Source organism: Dreissena polymorpha, chromosome 2 (assembly GCF_020536995.1).
Source record: "Dreissena polymorpha isolate Duluth1 chromosome 2, UMN_Dpol_1.0, whole genome shotgun sequence".
Taxonomy (NCBI): Eukaryota; Metazoa; Mollusca; class Bivalvia; order Myida; family Dreissenidae; genus Dreissena; species Dreissena polymorpha.
In genome coordinates this window covers 22,479,169-22,494,504 of record NC_068356.1, presented here as the reverse complement: position 1 = coordinate 22,494,504, position 15,336 = coordinate 22,479,169, and the positions used below count along the sequence as shown (strand labels likewise).

Here is a 15,336-nt window from a genome sequence, read left to right as displayed (position 1 = left end):
TAAACTAACAAGCAGCTTGTGTGAGGTTTGCTAATAGATGCAACTTCTGACATTTGTTTTTGCCTAGAATCATTTGATAACTTGGCTGATATATCATAAGAACGAATGAAGAATAAAAGGAAAACTGCCCCAATGATGGCAATGTTTTCAACAAAAAGGAAACATTTTCTAACTTGGATGAGAAAGCATTACAACAAATGTTCTGATTAAGTTTCATGAGGATTGTACAAAACCATGTGTTTTTCAGAGTATTAACAAGCGTTTTCTTATATTTCACCTGGTAACCTATATGGGCTTAGCTCTGTGAAAAGGGGGTTTAATGCATGTGCGTAGTGTCATCCCAGATTAGCCTGTGCAGTCCACACAGGCTAATCAGGAACAAAACTTTCGGCCTAGATTTTTGGTAAGAAGACTCTTTCTGTAAATAAAAAATACTATACAAGTGGAAAGTGTTGTCCCTGATTTGCCTGTGTTGACTGCACAGGCTAATCTGGGATGACACTTTGCGCACATGCATTAAACCCCATTTTCAAAGAGCACGGTCTATATCTAAGTTATTGACTGCACAAGAGAAAGCTTCAAACTTGGCCAAGATATCATAAGGGCAAATGTCTTGACCCAGTTACATTAAGCTGTGGCATATAGAGTGTTCAACAGCTAAATGTTGAAGACACTCAAAATTGACGGACAAAAGTTTATCACAAAAGCTGGAGGTGTGCTAAAAGTGTTTATAATACATTGCATATGCAATTTGAAATGAAATGGCATCTTGTTAATCCCATTAAATGTAACAAGATCTGTTCGTTAAAAAGTTGTGTCCATTCTATATTTAAAGCAATCCTTTGATAAAAAACTGTTGACCAAAAACATGACTTATATCATCTTAAAAGGGTCATACCTAAACAACTTCTGAGGCAAGTTTGTGGATTTGTAAACCTAGATTGTGGTACCTTGTTTTATATGTTTGAGAAATGGCCATATTGTGTGGGTTTTCAAATAATTTCATGATGATGTGACAAGCATAATAAGACAGAATTCCATTTTAGAACAAGACCCAATAATTCAAGGAAGGTCACAATTCATGATCCAAGGTCAAATAGAAGAAATCAACCCTGAACACTGCCTTAGGCATAAAACTACCATAGATGTTAGATGGATTTCCAAATAGCTTTGTACAAGTGATAAACATGATTGGCAAGATTGTCTATAAAACAAGCAAATTCGTTGAATTGATATCACCGCCAATATACTTTTGGACACAAAAGTTTTCTGGACGGATAGACAATGCCAACGTGCATCATCCTCTTATCCATATATATACTCATACCAAGTTTCAATGAAATCCGTCAAAACACATCCAAGATATGGCTCCGGACGCACAAAAAAAGCATTTTTTCAAGATACAAATGGCCATAACTCTGTTATTACCGGTATCCAATGGTGTACAATGCCATTTGGTGTGCATCATCCTCTTATCCATATATATATATATATATATATATACTCATACCAAGATTCAATGAAATCAGCCAAAGCACTTCCAAGATATGGCTCCTGACAAAAAAAGCATTTTTTCAAGATACAAAGGGCCATAACTCAGTTATTAACAAATGGTGTACAATGACATTTGGGGTGCATCATCCTCTTATCCATATATATACTCATACCAAGTTTCAATGAAATACGCCAAAGCACTTCCAAGATATGGCTCCAGACACAAAAGTGCCGGACGGACTGACAGAAGGACGGACGGAAGGACAGACAACGCCAAAACAATATCCCTCCACCTATTGCGGGGGATAATAACTCTTAGCACTATGAAGAGCCTACCTCATGCCTCTAGGTCCAAGATCGCAATTCAAATCAATTGTAAAATAGAACAAGAGTGCAAAACTGTCACAATATATGCCCGTTTGAAAGTTTTGGACAACTTGATAACTTTACCATGACCCGTATTTGAACTTGACCTACATATCATCTAGACACAACTTCTGACCAAATTTGTTGAAGATCAGATGAAAACTACTTCAATTAGAGAGCGGACACCATGCTAAATGCTTGAAATACACTAAGTGACCTTTTGATCTAGTTTTTGACCCATATTCGAACTTGACCTAGATATTGTCTAGATAAAACTTCTGACCAAGTTTGGCGAAGATCGGATGAAAACTATTTGAATTAGAGAGTGGACACTGCTGTGGACGCCGCCTGCCCGTCCACCGCCAAGGTGAAACTATAATACGTCCCGTTTTTTTTAAACGGGCGTATAAAATGGAATACATTCATCATTAGCCGATTTTTTGTCTTGAACATAATTTTATATAGCATGCGTCAGCAAGATTCAAATCACTTGGTCCCAGTTTATTGTCACAATTCAAGCTCCATGATCAAATATGAAATCCACCTCTGGCTCTTTTCCAGAGCAAATCTTTGTCTAGCATGGATGAATTTTCAAACACTTGGCAGAAGTAGGACGCATGATTGGTCAGAGTGTTGTCAAATTTAACCTGTAGGTGTTACCTTCACCTTTTAGGTTAAGAGACAATTCCTTCACATGACATGCAGTCTCCACATGGCAGAAAGTTGTGGTAAAATATTTTAAAAGAGGACCAAACACTAGTACTTAACTAAGACCTCAAGAGTTTTGAGCAGGTAGCATTCACAAGTTTGCACAACATTTGGCTACGGTGTACGAACTGGTCCAAAACTATTTCAAACCGTATCGGACGGTTTATAAACTTTAGGAAAGTTTTGGACCCTTGGTGGGCATAAACTGTCCGATACGGCATAGACTAGTTTTGGCATAATCACAACAAACAATAAAACATAAGCATAGTAATAAAATGCTGCCACTTGAATTGTTTTTGAAATACTTTGATCTGGGTATTTTACAGAGAATGTGTCTTTCCCATTGTCCTAATTGCCATATTTTAAATATTTCTATTTTTGCATCAAAATGTTGATTTTATGCTTACTGAGACATCATGAAAGTTTAATAACAATCAATCACCTAAAGTACAGGGTGACTCAAAAAAGTGAAACCCTACTTCAAACGTATATTGTGACTAAAATAAACCGAATATTTAAAATATGAATATGCAGTTATGTAAATGCGTCCCTTTTTTAATGTTTCGTCAAAATTGCTCCTAAAAATATGCAGTCATTTTAAAGTTATGAGTATTTCAATGAAGCACCTTTACATCCGTTTAAACCTGATATTTGGTTTTGTGATCACACATGATAGCTTTTTGCACAGTTAAAGCATACCAGTAGTCTAAATATTCCATGCATGGTTTGTTATCCACAAAATAAATCGCCCAGTACGGTTTACAGACGCACGAGCGGTTCAGATGAGGACGTTTTTAATTTGGCTGATATATCATTAGAACAAAGGTTCAGTAGCATTTTCTATAATTTAACCTAATAAACTAGTTTTAAGCACTATATGACCCAGCTTTTTTATGCCATATTTAACCTATGACCTTTTAGATTGAAATTGACCTTTTAGGTAAAGTGACGGTTGTTACAATCTATATATTGTCTTATCATGCTGGACACTTTGTGGAAAGTTATTTTGAAATTACAACATGAATGATGAAGTTATAGCTTTTTTATGGCCAAATTTGACATTAGACATTTAAGATAGTGAGGACGGTGTTCAACACAACATGTTATTATGGCGCACCAAAAGGGTCGAAACTTTAACTTCTGCTGCTGCAGAAAAAAATGCTGCTCGAGCAGCAAATTACTGCTCGTGCAGCATCTAGATGCTGCTCGGGCAGCAATTTGCTGCTCGAGCAGCATTTTTTCTGCTGCAGCAGAAAAATCCTGCTCGACCAGCATTTATTTTTAGATTATGGCATCAGCCCATCAGAATCAGATTACACATAGGCATAAATCATGTAACGTTGAAGCAATTGATCAACCAAATTTGCATGTTCCTACATGACTTATAGATTTTAAAGCTTAATTATTATTTTATGAACAACTACGAAAAAGGGATGAGGATTTAATAATAATGGATTAAAACACAGATTATGAGTTTGTTGCAGTTTTTCTAAAGTTATTGTCAGGTCTTTTTTTTTCCATAGAGGTAGCTTATGTCGTCCGTTTGTAAGCTCAAATGTGATTGGCTGACGGGTTCAAGCAGGATTTTTCTGCTGCAGCAGAAAAAAATGCTGATCGGGCAGGAATTTTGCTGTTTGAGATTTAAATGCTGCTCGAGCAGCATTTTTTTCTGCTGCAGCAGAAGTTAAAGTTTCGACCCCTTTGGTGCGCCATATGTTATCCCCTAAATGGTGGCTGTTTGTGGCATATTATTTAAACAAGAGGGCCAAGATGGCCCTAGTTCGTACACCTGAGAGGAGTCAGTTCATTCAATCTTTACCAAACGTCAAACTTGACCTAGATATTGTCCAGACAAACATCCTGGTCAAGTTTCATCATTATTGAGCCAAAACTCTGGCACATGGAGTGATTTTGTTTTTGTAAGATTTGACCTGGTGGCCTATATTTTGAGTTGACCCCCCTTACCAAACATCAAACTTTGCTTACAAAAATGAATATTACGACCAAGATTCATAAAATCTTTAAAAAAAATTGTGACCTCTAGAGTGTTTACAAGGATTTTGTATAATATAATGAAAATTTGGACAATCTACGGGCAATAATTATGGCATTAATTATGGGATATATATAAAACCAATCTTTTCACCAAGTTTCATGATGATTGGGCAAAAAATGTGACTTCTAGAGTGTTCACAAGCTTTTATGCCCCCCCCCCCCCCCCCAGCCGGCCATGTCATTCAACTGACCGGAACCATTTTCAAACTCAACTCTCATATCAAAGAAACAAATTTTCTGACCAAATTTCATGAAAATTGGGCCTAAATGTGACTTCTAGTGTTTACATGTTTTCACTATATACATATAGAGAAAAATGCCCGCCCACTGGCAGCCATGTGTTTTCACCGATCTGGGCCATTTTCGAACTCGTCCGAGATATCAATAAAACCAATGTTTTGACCAACTTTCATGATGATTGGGCAAACATTGTGACTTCTATAGTGTTTACAAGGTTTCTCTATAGCCAAATAAGGAAAACTGCCCCCCGGCAGCCATGTTATTCAACTGACCAGAACCATTTTTGAACTCAACTCTCATATCAAGAATAAAAATGTTCTGACCAAATTTCATGCAAATTGGGCCAAAAATGTGACTTCTAGAGTGTTCACATGTTTTCACTAAATACATACAGAGAAAAATGACCCGACCACTGGCGGCCATGTTTTTTCACCGATCTGGACCATTTTCGAACTTGTCCGAGATATCAATAAAACCAATGTTTTGATTATCTTTCATGATGATTGGGCAAAAAGTGTGACTTCTAGAGTGTTTACAAGGTTTCTCTATTGCCAAATAAGGAAAAATGCCCCCCCGGCAGCCATGTTATTGAACTAACCGGAACCATTTTCAAACTCAACTCTCATATCAAGGAAACAAATGTTCTGACCAAATTTCATGAAAATTAGGCCAAAAATGAAAATGTGACTTCTAGAGTGTTCACATATTTTCACTATATACATATAGATAAAAATGCCCCGCCCACTGGCGGCCATTTTTTTTCACCCATCTGGACCATTTTCGAACTCGTCCGAGATATCAATAAAACCAATGTTTTGATTATCTTTCATGATGATTGGGCAAAAATTGTGACTTCTAGAGTGTTTACAAGGTTTCTCTATAGCCAAATAAGGAAAAATGCCCCCCCCCCCCGGCAGCCATGTTATTGAACTAACCGGAACCATTTTCAAACTCAACTCTCATATCAAGGAAACAAATGTTCTGACCAAATTTCATGAAAATTAGACCAAAAATGAAAATGATATCAATAAAACCTATGTTTTTACAAACTTTTATGATGATTGGGCAAAAATTGTGACTTCAAGAAAGTTTACAAGGTTTCTCTTTAGCCAAATAAGGAAAACTGGCCCCCCCCCCCCCCTGGCAGCTGTGTTATTCAACTGACCGGAACCATTTTCAAACTAAACTCTCATATCAAGGATAAAAATGCTCTGACCAAATTAGATGGAAATTGGGTCAAAAATGTGAATTCTAGAGTGTTCACATGTTTTCATTATATACATATAGAGAAAAATGACCCGACCACTGGCGGTCATGTTTTTTCACTGATCTGGACCATTTTCGAACTCGTCCGAGATATCAATAAAACCAAAGTTTTGACCAACTTTCATGATGATTGGGCAAAAATTGTGACTTCTAGAGTGTTTACAAGGTTTCTCTATAGCCAAATAAGGAAAAATGCCCCGCCCACTGGCGGCCATGTTTTTCAACGGACCGGAACCACTTTTGAACTCAACCAACATATTATTAAGCCAAACATTTTGACAAAGTTACATGAAGATTGGGCATGAAATGTGACTTCTACAGTGTTTACAAGTTTTCATCTTTTTTTTTACCTAGTGACCTAGTTTTTGACCCGGCACGACCCAATTTCGAACTCAACCAAGATTTCATTGGGACAAAGCTTCTGACCAAGTTTCATGAAGATGGGACAATAAATGTGGCCTCTAGAGTGTTTAAGAACAAATGCAGACTGAAGGACGGACAGACGACGGACAAAGACCAGTCACAAAAGTTCACCTGAGCAATCAGGTGAGCTAAAAATTGACCTAAAACAGTTACCTTAAAATTTGAGATATGGATATGGGTGTAACCCATGACATGTTGTCTTTCGATGTTAAAATTTATTCTTAAGTAATTTAAAAATTGCATTATTCATGAAAAAAGTATGGTTCCGAAAAGCTTGAACCTGCATACATTATTTAATACGTATGTATTGACCTTTGACCTCGCTGTGGCCTATAACTGTGAAGTATGGAGACAAGTGTTAACATGTGTTACGGAGTGCTATGATGGTGAATATTTTTGGTTAGTTACTATAAAATTGCATGATGCATTATAAAGGTACTGTCCAGAGAAGCTGTTTTATGGCGGAATTTGACCTTTGACCTCTGTGACCTGGGCCTTTTAGACAGGGACATGGGCATTACACCTAAAATGTTGTTTTATGATGGTCAACATTTGTGGTCTGTTATTTTTAAATTGGATAATGAATGAAAAAATTATACCCAGTAGTCAAAACAAGATTGGATGCATATATGTTATGTCCAAACTTGACCTTTTGCCCCTAATGGTTACCTTGATCTTTGAAAAAGTGAGATGAGTGCTAAATGTGATGTGTGTTCTTATGATGGGGGAACTTATGTGGTAATTTTTTACTGGTAATTGCCTGATGAATAATTACGTTACAGTTCACACATGCTTGGACACAAACATCCACATACACTAGACCATTGCAACACTTTTAGCAAGCTTTCCACATACACTAGACCATTGCAACACCTTTAGCAAGCTTTCCACATACACTAGACCATTGCAACACTTTTAGCAAGCTTTCCACATACACTAGACCATTGCAACACCTTTAGCAAGCTTTCCACATACACTAGAACTTGCAACATCTTTAGCAAGCTTTCCACATACACTAGACCATTGCAACATCTTTAGCAAGCTTTCCGCATACACAAGACCATTGCAACACTTTTAGCAAGCTTTCCACATACACTAGACCATTGCAACACCTTTAGCAAGCTTTCCACATACACTAGAACTTGCAACATCTTTAGCAAGCTTTCCACAAGAAAGCAGCTTAAAAATGTAATCCTTGATATTTAGAATTTAAGATTCTTCACATTTAGCTTTAGTGACTTTTTTAAAACACCTTTTATTAAGGTCAAAACTATCAGTAGTTATTTCAGTATAAAAATAATCATACCTTGTTATACATATTGTTCACCTGTAAGCATGTCTGTTTTCTTTTCAATGTGTTTGTACACTAGTACATTATTGAAAATAATGTCTGCTTTGTTAATGACAAGAACAAACATCACATTATTTTCGCATTAAATAAGGATTTATTGACATTAAAAATTGCATATAAATACATAAGAGCTGTATAATAATAAAAAACATAATCAGTTCCACAATTAGACAACCCCTTTCAATTTCCAACATGGTTACCCAACAATATCTTCTTACTGTTAACGTGTTGAGTATATATTTGTTTGGAATTATTCAAATCATTTAACAAGATAAAATAAATAGTTGTCAAAGGACTGATGAATATTCAAAGCAGTTCATGACTATATATTAAAACCACATAAATACTCAAAATCAATTAATATTTTATAAAAATAAAGTTATTAACCCCAACAAAATCGGTGTTCCTTATAGCAATAGCCAAAATGACCAGATGTGGTATGGAAGCATAGATTTAATGAGATACAAAATGCTTGTTTTTATTTTTTGCATCACAATATATTCCATGTGAATGTCACGAGATTGGCTTCGGGCAGCGTTGGAAGCAAGACGTAGATCTTAATCGGTTTTTAATAAAAGTTGCACATGAAGAACTTTACATCATCAGGAACAATCCATGTTATCTAACATGTATTTTTTAATTTGAGGTAAAGATGCTGGAGTGGATAAAAGTTCCATCTTATTTTTCAAGTGATTGGCTGACAAGGTTTATTCAACTCGCAAAACTATTTCCCTGTCTAGAGATGGATGCTTACACTATAATTGAAATCAAAGACCGAGGTTTCTCTCCAGCATATTCTCTGCTGAACGGACATCAAGGAAAGGAGTCAGTTTTATATGACAGTAACAATATAAATAAACAATTATGAATTTAATCATATGTCAACTGAGATTTAACTTTATGCATAATATGTAATAACAAGATATGTGCGCATTGGGCATGGATACCACCACATTCCACTTTTATCTCAAAACTCCACTTCTGTCAAAAGCAAGCTTGAATGTTTTATTTAACATTTTGACTTTTGTCCCTTTAGTGTGAACTTGACCTTTCAGGTTGGCAGACAAGCGATACATTTCATACTTCACCTCCTTATAACTGCTATTAGTGGAAATTTATGTTTAATTTGCAAAATGAATGACAAGGTTAGAATACGTATAAGTTTTTTTTAGAGATATATTTAACTTTTGACCTCCACAAGTGATTTTTACCTTTGAGGTAGGGAAAAAAATTAGTTAACACCCTAACACATGGCCTATGATGGTTTGCTATTATGTTGTTTTATATATAAAATCATTTCTAAATGACAAACTTTTTGCTGAGACAGGACATTTTCTGCTATTTCATATCCAAATTCGAATTTTGACATCTGAGACATGAACCTTTCAGGTGAGGAGACCCATGTTACAAGCAACACATTGTCATGATTTACATTTGTTACATTAAAAGTTATAGTAAAAACATGATTTTCAAGCTGTTTTAGGGCCAAATTTATTCTTTGACCTTTAAGTGTGCCCTTGACCTTTAAGGCAGGGAGACGGATTTCATGTGTTGTCTTATGACAGTTTAGATGCCAGTCTATTTTAAAATCCATCCATATATGGCAAAGTTTTGGAAGTTATGACAGGAATTTTCAGATGTCCCTCCAAGAACTCTCAGTACAGATGTTTGCACGTACAGACTGACAGTGCGACTGCTTCATATGTACCACCTTTTTATAACGAGGACATAAAAATAAGGAGCTCAAAGCAGTTGTCAAATCTAGGCTACTTTTGTATGTCTCAGTTCCCATCATATCAACAAGGAATACAACATGAATGCCACAATATCCATTGAGGGATTCCTTTCAAATCTTTTAAAGATAAATTCACATAATATCTAAATATTTATCCAAAAATACACATGCTCCTTATCCTAAGAGTAAATAAAATAAATATTTTTGGGTCAGGCAGGTATTCATTAAGCTCTAACGAGAAATTTTAACATGTAATAAAGTTGGTTAAATGCATTTAAGAAATTTACTGGAATTCTCCCCAAGAAGCTTTAATAACATTGACCCGGTTCAGCAGTAGAATGATATCATGTATCAGAGTGTAGATGTCTAAAACGGCAGATATCCGCAACAAATATTCACAACTGTAACTGAACTTGATTTGCGGCCTGTTATTCAAAATGAAACATAATCCCTAAATGCATTGAAAATTATAAAATTATTTACAAAACATTATGCCTTCTATAATTTTTTTCTGATTTCTTCTTATCTTACCAATTTTTTTTTCCATTAATTTATAACTGTTTTCTTATGAGAGTAAACACACTAACATTATATTGTAAATTTCATTGAAATAGACTATAATGAAAGTAACATTTTCTAGATACATTAACACAGAACAGAAGCATGTATGTATGGAATTGGTTTTATGTTATATTATATAGTAAGGTTTTCAAGTAAATGGTAGCACAAACAATATTATCATCATGGACCCGCATCATGCAAAAATTGGTCTTATGCCCTTCAATCCAGTCTTTCAGGAGCAACCCTGTCTCCTTACGAGACCAAACAAAAAATTAAGTGTTTTTGCAGACATGGAAGCTCCTAACCAGCCTGCACAGATACGCAGGCTGGTCTGGAACTATGCAGGCCTATACCGCATACATTTTATTTTTGCATGACACAGGTCAAATCTTTTTTTGTCATCAGGATGCCAGCATTGCTTCTTGTTCATGTTTTTCCTTCCTTGCTTTTGTTTTCCCTGAAAAGAGTAAATTCACCATCATTTCGCAGCCCATTTCCTGGGATTTTTTTCAAACATTATTTAAATAAACGACACTTTCCGCTTGTATGGTATTTTTAGTTTCAAGGAAGTCCCTACTTACCAAAAATCAAGTTTAGGCGGAAAGTGTTGTCCCTGATTAGCCTGTGCGGACTGCACAGGCTAATCTGTGATGACACTTTACGCACATGCATTAAGCCCAGTTTTCTCAGAACAAGGCTCATTTATAATGTCTTTTTTACAATGAAAACTGCTAAAAAACAAGAACATTTTAGTGCAAATTGCAAAACAAATCCACTACACAGCGTGACATGCCCATGGGTAACTGACCTTTAAGCTCTCCTGCAGGCACCTCAGGTAGATCCAGGGTGCCTTCCTCCTCCCCAACAGCTGGCAGGCACTCCTGAGAGCAGACACACTTGTGCAATTTACATTATGGCCATTTACAACAATGTCAATGTTAATATTATTACCATTATAATAATTATATTATCTTTGTGAACTAAGTCATGCAACTCTAAATTCTAAAACAATGTAACATATCTTCTAGTAGTCCCTATTGTCACAATTAATTAACTAGTTGGAAATGTGATTTTCTTTGAATTATAATTTTCATAAATGCTTTAAATCAATAATTATTTAACTTTTTAAATTAGGAAAAAATAGACACTTTTCCAACTTGCAACAATTTGTTATAACAACACAAAGCACACATTCAATATTTTCTCAGCAGGCAACAAAGCCGGCACCTTCCAACACATTGATGTATTTGGGTTTCACCATCCATGCCTCAAAAAACATCCATTGATAATGTTTAAGTATTTATTTCCATTAATTGAAAATCACAACCATTATCATCTACTATTGTCAATTTCACAAACTTTTTACAAGAGCTCATGCATGCAACAGAGTAGATTCAATAAAACATAATTGACAACTGCTTAGGCATCTATTATGTGTAAATAAACACAAGTAGGTTTAACCCTTTGCATGCTGGGAAATTTGTCGTCTGCTTAAATGTCGTCTCCTGAATTTCTAAAATTAGCATTTTCTTCGATTTTTTCAAAGAATACTATCAGAATAGCAAACAGTTTGGATCCTGATGAGACGCTTCGTTCTGTGGCATCTCATCTGGATCCAAACTGTTTGCAAAGGCCTTCAAAATTCATTTCTAGCACTGAAAGAGTTTAAGCTTCCCCACTGTTGCATGCAGTCCCGCTACCTTAATGATGTCCTGCAGTTCAGAGAGCACATCCTCCTCATCCTGCTGAGTAAGGCTGCCAGACAACAGCTCATCTATCTCCTGGGGACAGAGGCAATGCTCTATTAAAGGGGCCTTTTCACAGATTTTGACATGTTTTGAAGTTTGTCATTAAATGCTTTATATTGATAAATGTAAACATTGAATTTTAAAAGCTCCAGTATAAAATAAAAAATAAAATTTAAAAAAGGAAAAAAAAGTAGCCTGCAGCAGGGCTTGAACCAGTGACCCCCGGAATCCTGAAGTAAAAACGCATTAACCAACTGAGCTATCCTGCCAAGCATACATAAGTTGCATATTTTATACGTTATATAAGCAATCTTCGTAGTTTAACAAATTTAAACGACAACAACAGAACTCTCCAAATTATTCAATTGTTACGCATTGCTACGCTTTATAATTTTTAGGTTTTTAAATCGTCAAAAGATGCATATAATGGCTATATTAGACCATGGCAAATGCTCAGTAATACTGTTTCCTCAGAAATTTCATTACTAAACCGAAAAGTTGCGAATCTGAAACAACTTTTTTCAATTTTGTCAATTTACCAAACCGTGAAAAGATCCCTTTAAGGCTTTAACGTAAAGGTTGGGTTTATATTATATAAAACTATATAAAACTTTATTGTCTGATATTGATTACGGTACATCTTCAGCTCACTTGCACAATGCCCCCCTGATCGCTGGGATATGTTTCTTCACACTGGTTGCAGTATGCAGCCAATGCACATTGGCTTATTTCACTCACAGGTAACTATTTATACCCATGGGTTTAGAGGAGTAAACATGGGATTAATTTATTGCTGAGAATAATGCCAATGGTCTGAGAAGGTTTGGAACCAGGGACCTCCCAATTCCTAGACCAGCATCCTACCACAAGACCACTGCTCTCTTGAGACTTCTGTTTCTAATGTAATAACAATCACTTAACACACACTAAGTTATATCATTTAAGGAAAATTACTTCATAGGGATAATAACATTCTTGAGGCAGTTAATGTTAACAGACACCACCAAAATAAGCACCTGTTCAAGAGCTCGGGACATTGGTTTTCATACATGTTAAGGACATACAAATGTTGCTTTTTTGTTTCTCTTATACCTGTAACTGTACCACAAAAATGTGTTAAGAAGATAAACAAGAGGGCCAAGATGGCCCTAGTTCGCTCACCTGAGAGGAGTCAGTTCATTCAATCTTTACCAAACATCAAACTTGACCTAGATATTGTCCAGACAAACATCCTGGTCAAGTTTCATCATTATTGAACCAAAACTCTGGCATATGGAGTGATTTTGTTTTTGTAAGATTTGACCTGGTGGCCTATATTTTGAGTTGACCCCCCTTACCAAACATCAAACTTTGCTAACAAAAATAAATATTATGACCAAGATTCATAAAATCTGAAACAAAATTGTGACCTCTAGAGTGTTTACAAGGATTTTGTATAATACAATGAAAATTTGGACAATCTTAGGGCAATAATTATGGCATTAATTATGTGATATATATAAAACCAATCATTTAAAACTCAACTATCATATCAAAGAAACAAATTTTCTGACCAAATTTCATGAAAATTGGGCCAAAAATGTGAGTGTTCACATGTTTTCACTATATACATATAGAGAAAAATGCCCCGCCCACTGGCGGCCATGTTTTTTCACCGATCTGGACCATTTTCGACTCGTCCCATATATCAATAAAACCAATGTTTTGACCAACTTTCATGATGATTGGGCAAAAATTGTGACTTCTAGAGTGTTTACGAGGTTTCTCTATAGCCAAATAAGGAAAACTGCCCCCCCCCGGCAGCCATGTTATTGAACTGACCAGAACCATTTTCGAACTCTACTCTCATATCAAGGAAACAAATGTTCTGACCAAATTTCATGAAAATTGGGCCAAAAATGTGACTTCTAGAGTGTTCACATGTTTTCACTATATACATATATAAAGAAAATTGCCTCGCCCACTGGCGGCCATGTTTTTTCACCGATCTAGACCAGATTCGAACTCGTCCGAGATATCAATAAAACCAATGTTATGACCAACTTTCATGATGATTGGGCAAAAATTGTGACTTCTAGAGTGTCTACAAGGTTTCTCTATAGCCAAATTGGGAAAACTGCCACAATATACATATAAAGAAAAATGCCCTGCCCACAGGCGGCCATGTTTTTTCACCGTTCTAGACCATTTTCGAACTCGTCCAAGATATCAATTGAATCAATGTTTTGACCACCTTTCATGGTGATTGGGCAAAAATTGTGACTTCTACAGTGTTAACAAGGTTTCTCTATAGCCAAATAAGGAAAACTGCCCCGCCCACTGGGGGCCATGTTTTTCAACAGACGGGAACCACTTTTAAACTCAATCAAGATATAATTAAGACAAACATTTTGACAAAGTTACATGAAGATTGAACATAAAATTTGACTTCTACAGTGTTTACAAGATTTTTCTTTTTTTTGACCTAGTGACCTAGTTTTTGACCCGGCACAACCCAGTTTCGAACTTGATTGAGATTTTATTGGGGCAAAGCTTCTAACCAAGTTTCATGAAGATGGGACAACAAATGTGGCCTCTAGAGTGTTTACGAGCAAATGTTAACGGACGGACGGACGACGGACAAAGACAGGTCAGAAAAGCTCACCTGAGCAATCAGGTGAGCTAAAAATTGAGCAATTTACTATACAATTGACAGTTTATTGGAACACAAATACAGAATGATATTTGTTCATATCGATTATCAGGGCTGTATTCAAAGGCTAGAATAGCATAAGGAGGGCAAATTCAAACTTGGCCTAGATACTTTTGATACATGTATCAACATTCAGACTATATTTTATGAAGTTTGAATCATATAATAAAGAATCTTGAGTTGAGTCTTAACTTTACAGAAATTAATTTTGACCAAGTTTATTCAATCTTGCGACACAACTGTGGTCTCTCCCTGGAGAAATAACAAGCAAATTCATTGAATTGATATCCCCCGCCAATATACTTCTGGACACAAAAGTTTTCTGGACGGATGGACAACATCAATGCGCATCATCCTCTTATCCATATATATACTCATACCAAGTTTGAATAAAATCCGTCAAAGCACTTCCAAGATATGGCTCCGGACACACAGAAAAAGCATTATTTCAAGAGACAAAGGGCCATAACTGCTTTATTATCCAATGGTGTACAATGCCATTTGGCGTGCATCATCTTCTTATCCATATGTATATACTCATACCAAGTTTCAATAAAATCCGCCAAAGCACTTCCAAGATATGGCTCCGGACACAAAAAAGCCTTTTTTCAAGATACAAAGGGCCATAACTCTGTTATGAACAGACGATGTGCAATGCCATTTGGCATGTATCATCTTCTTATCCATATATATACTC

The 15,336-nt window shown here is 35.9% G+C and overlaps 1 protein-coding gene across 1 annotated transcript in view; it reads right to left on the bottom strand.

Annotated features, from left to right (window-relative positions):
- Nucleotides 1-7,974: 7,974 nt before the first annotated feature.
- Nucleotides 7,975-15,336, bottom strand: part of LOC127866205 (charged multivesicular body protein 6-B-like) — an 11,690-nt gene continuing 4,328 nt past the window's right edge. The window contains exons 6-8 of the mRNA XM_052406628.1: nt 11,900-11,980; nt 11,008-11,080; nt 7,975-10,656 (exon numbers count right to left, since the gene is read on the bottom strand). Coding sequence (XP_052262588.1) covers nt 10,601-10,656; nt 11,008-11,080; nt 11,900-11,980 — 210 coding nt within the window. The 3' untranslated portion in view covers nt 7,975-10,600. The remainder of the gene's footprint in view (nt 10,657-11,007; nt 11,081-11,899; nt 11,981-15,336) is intronic.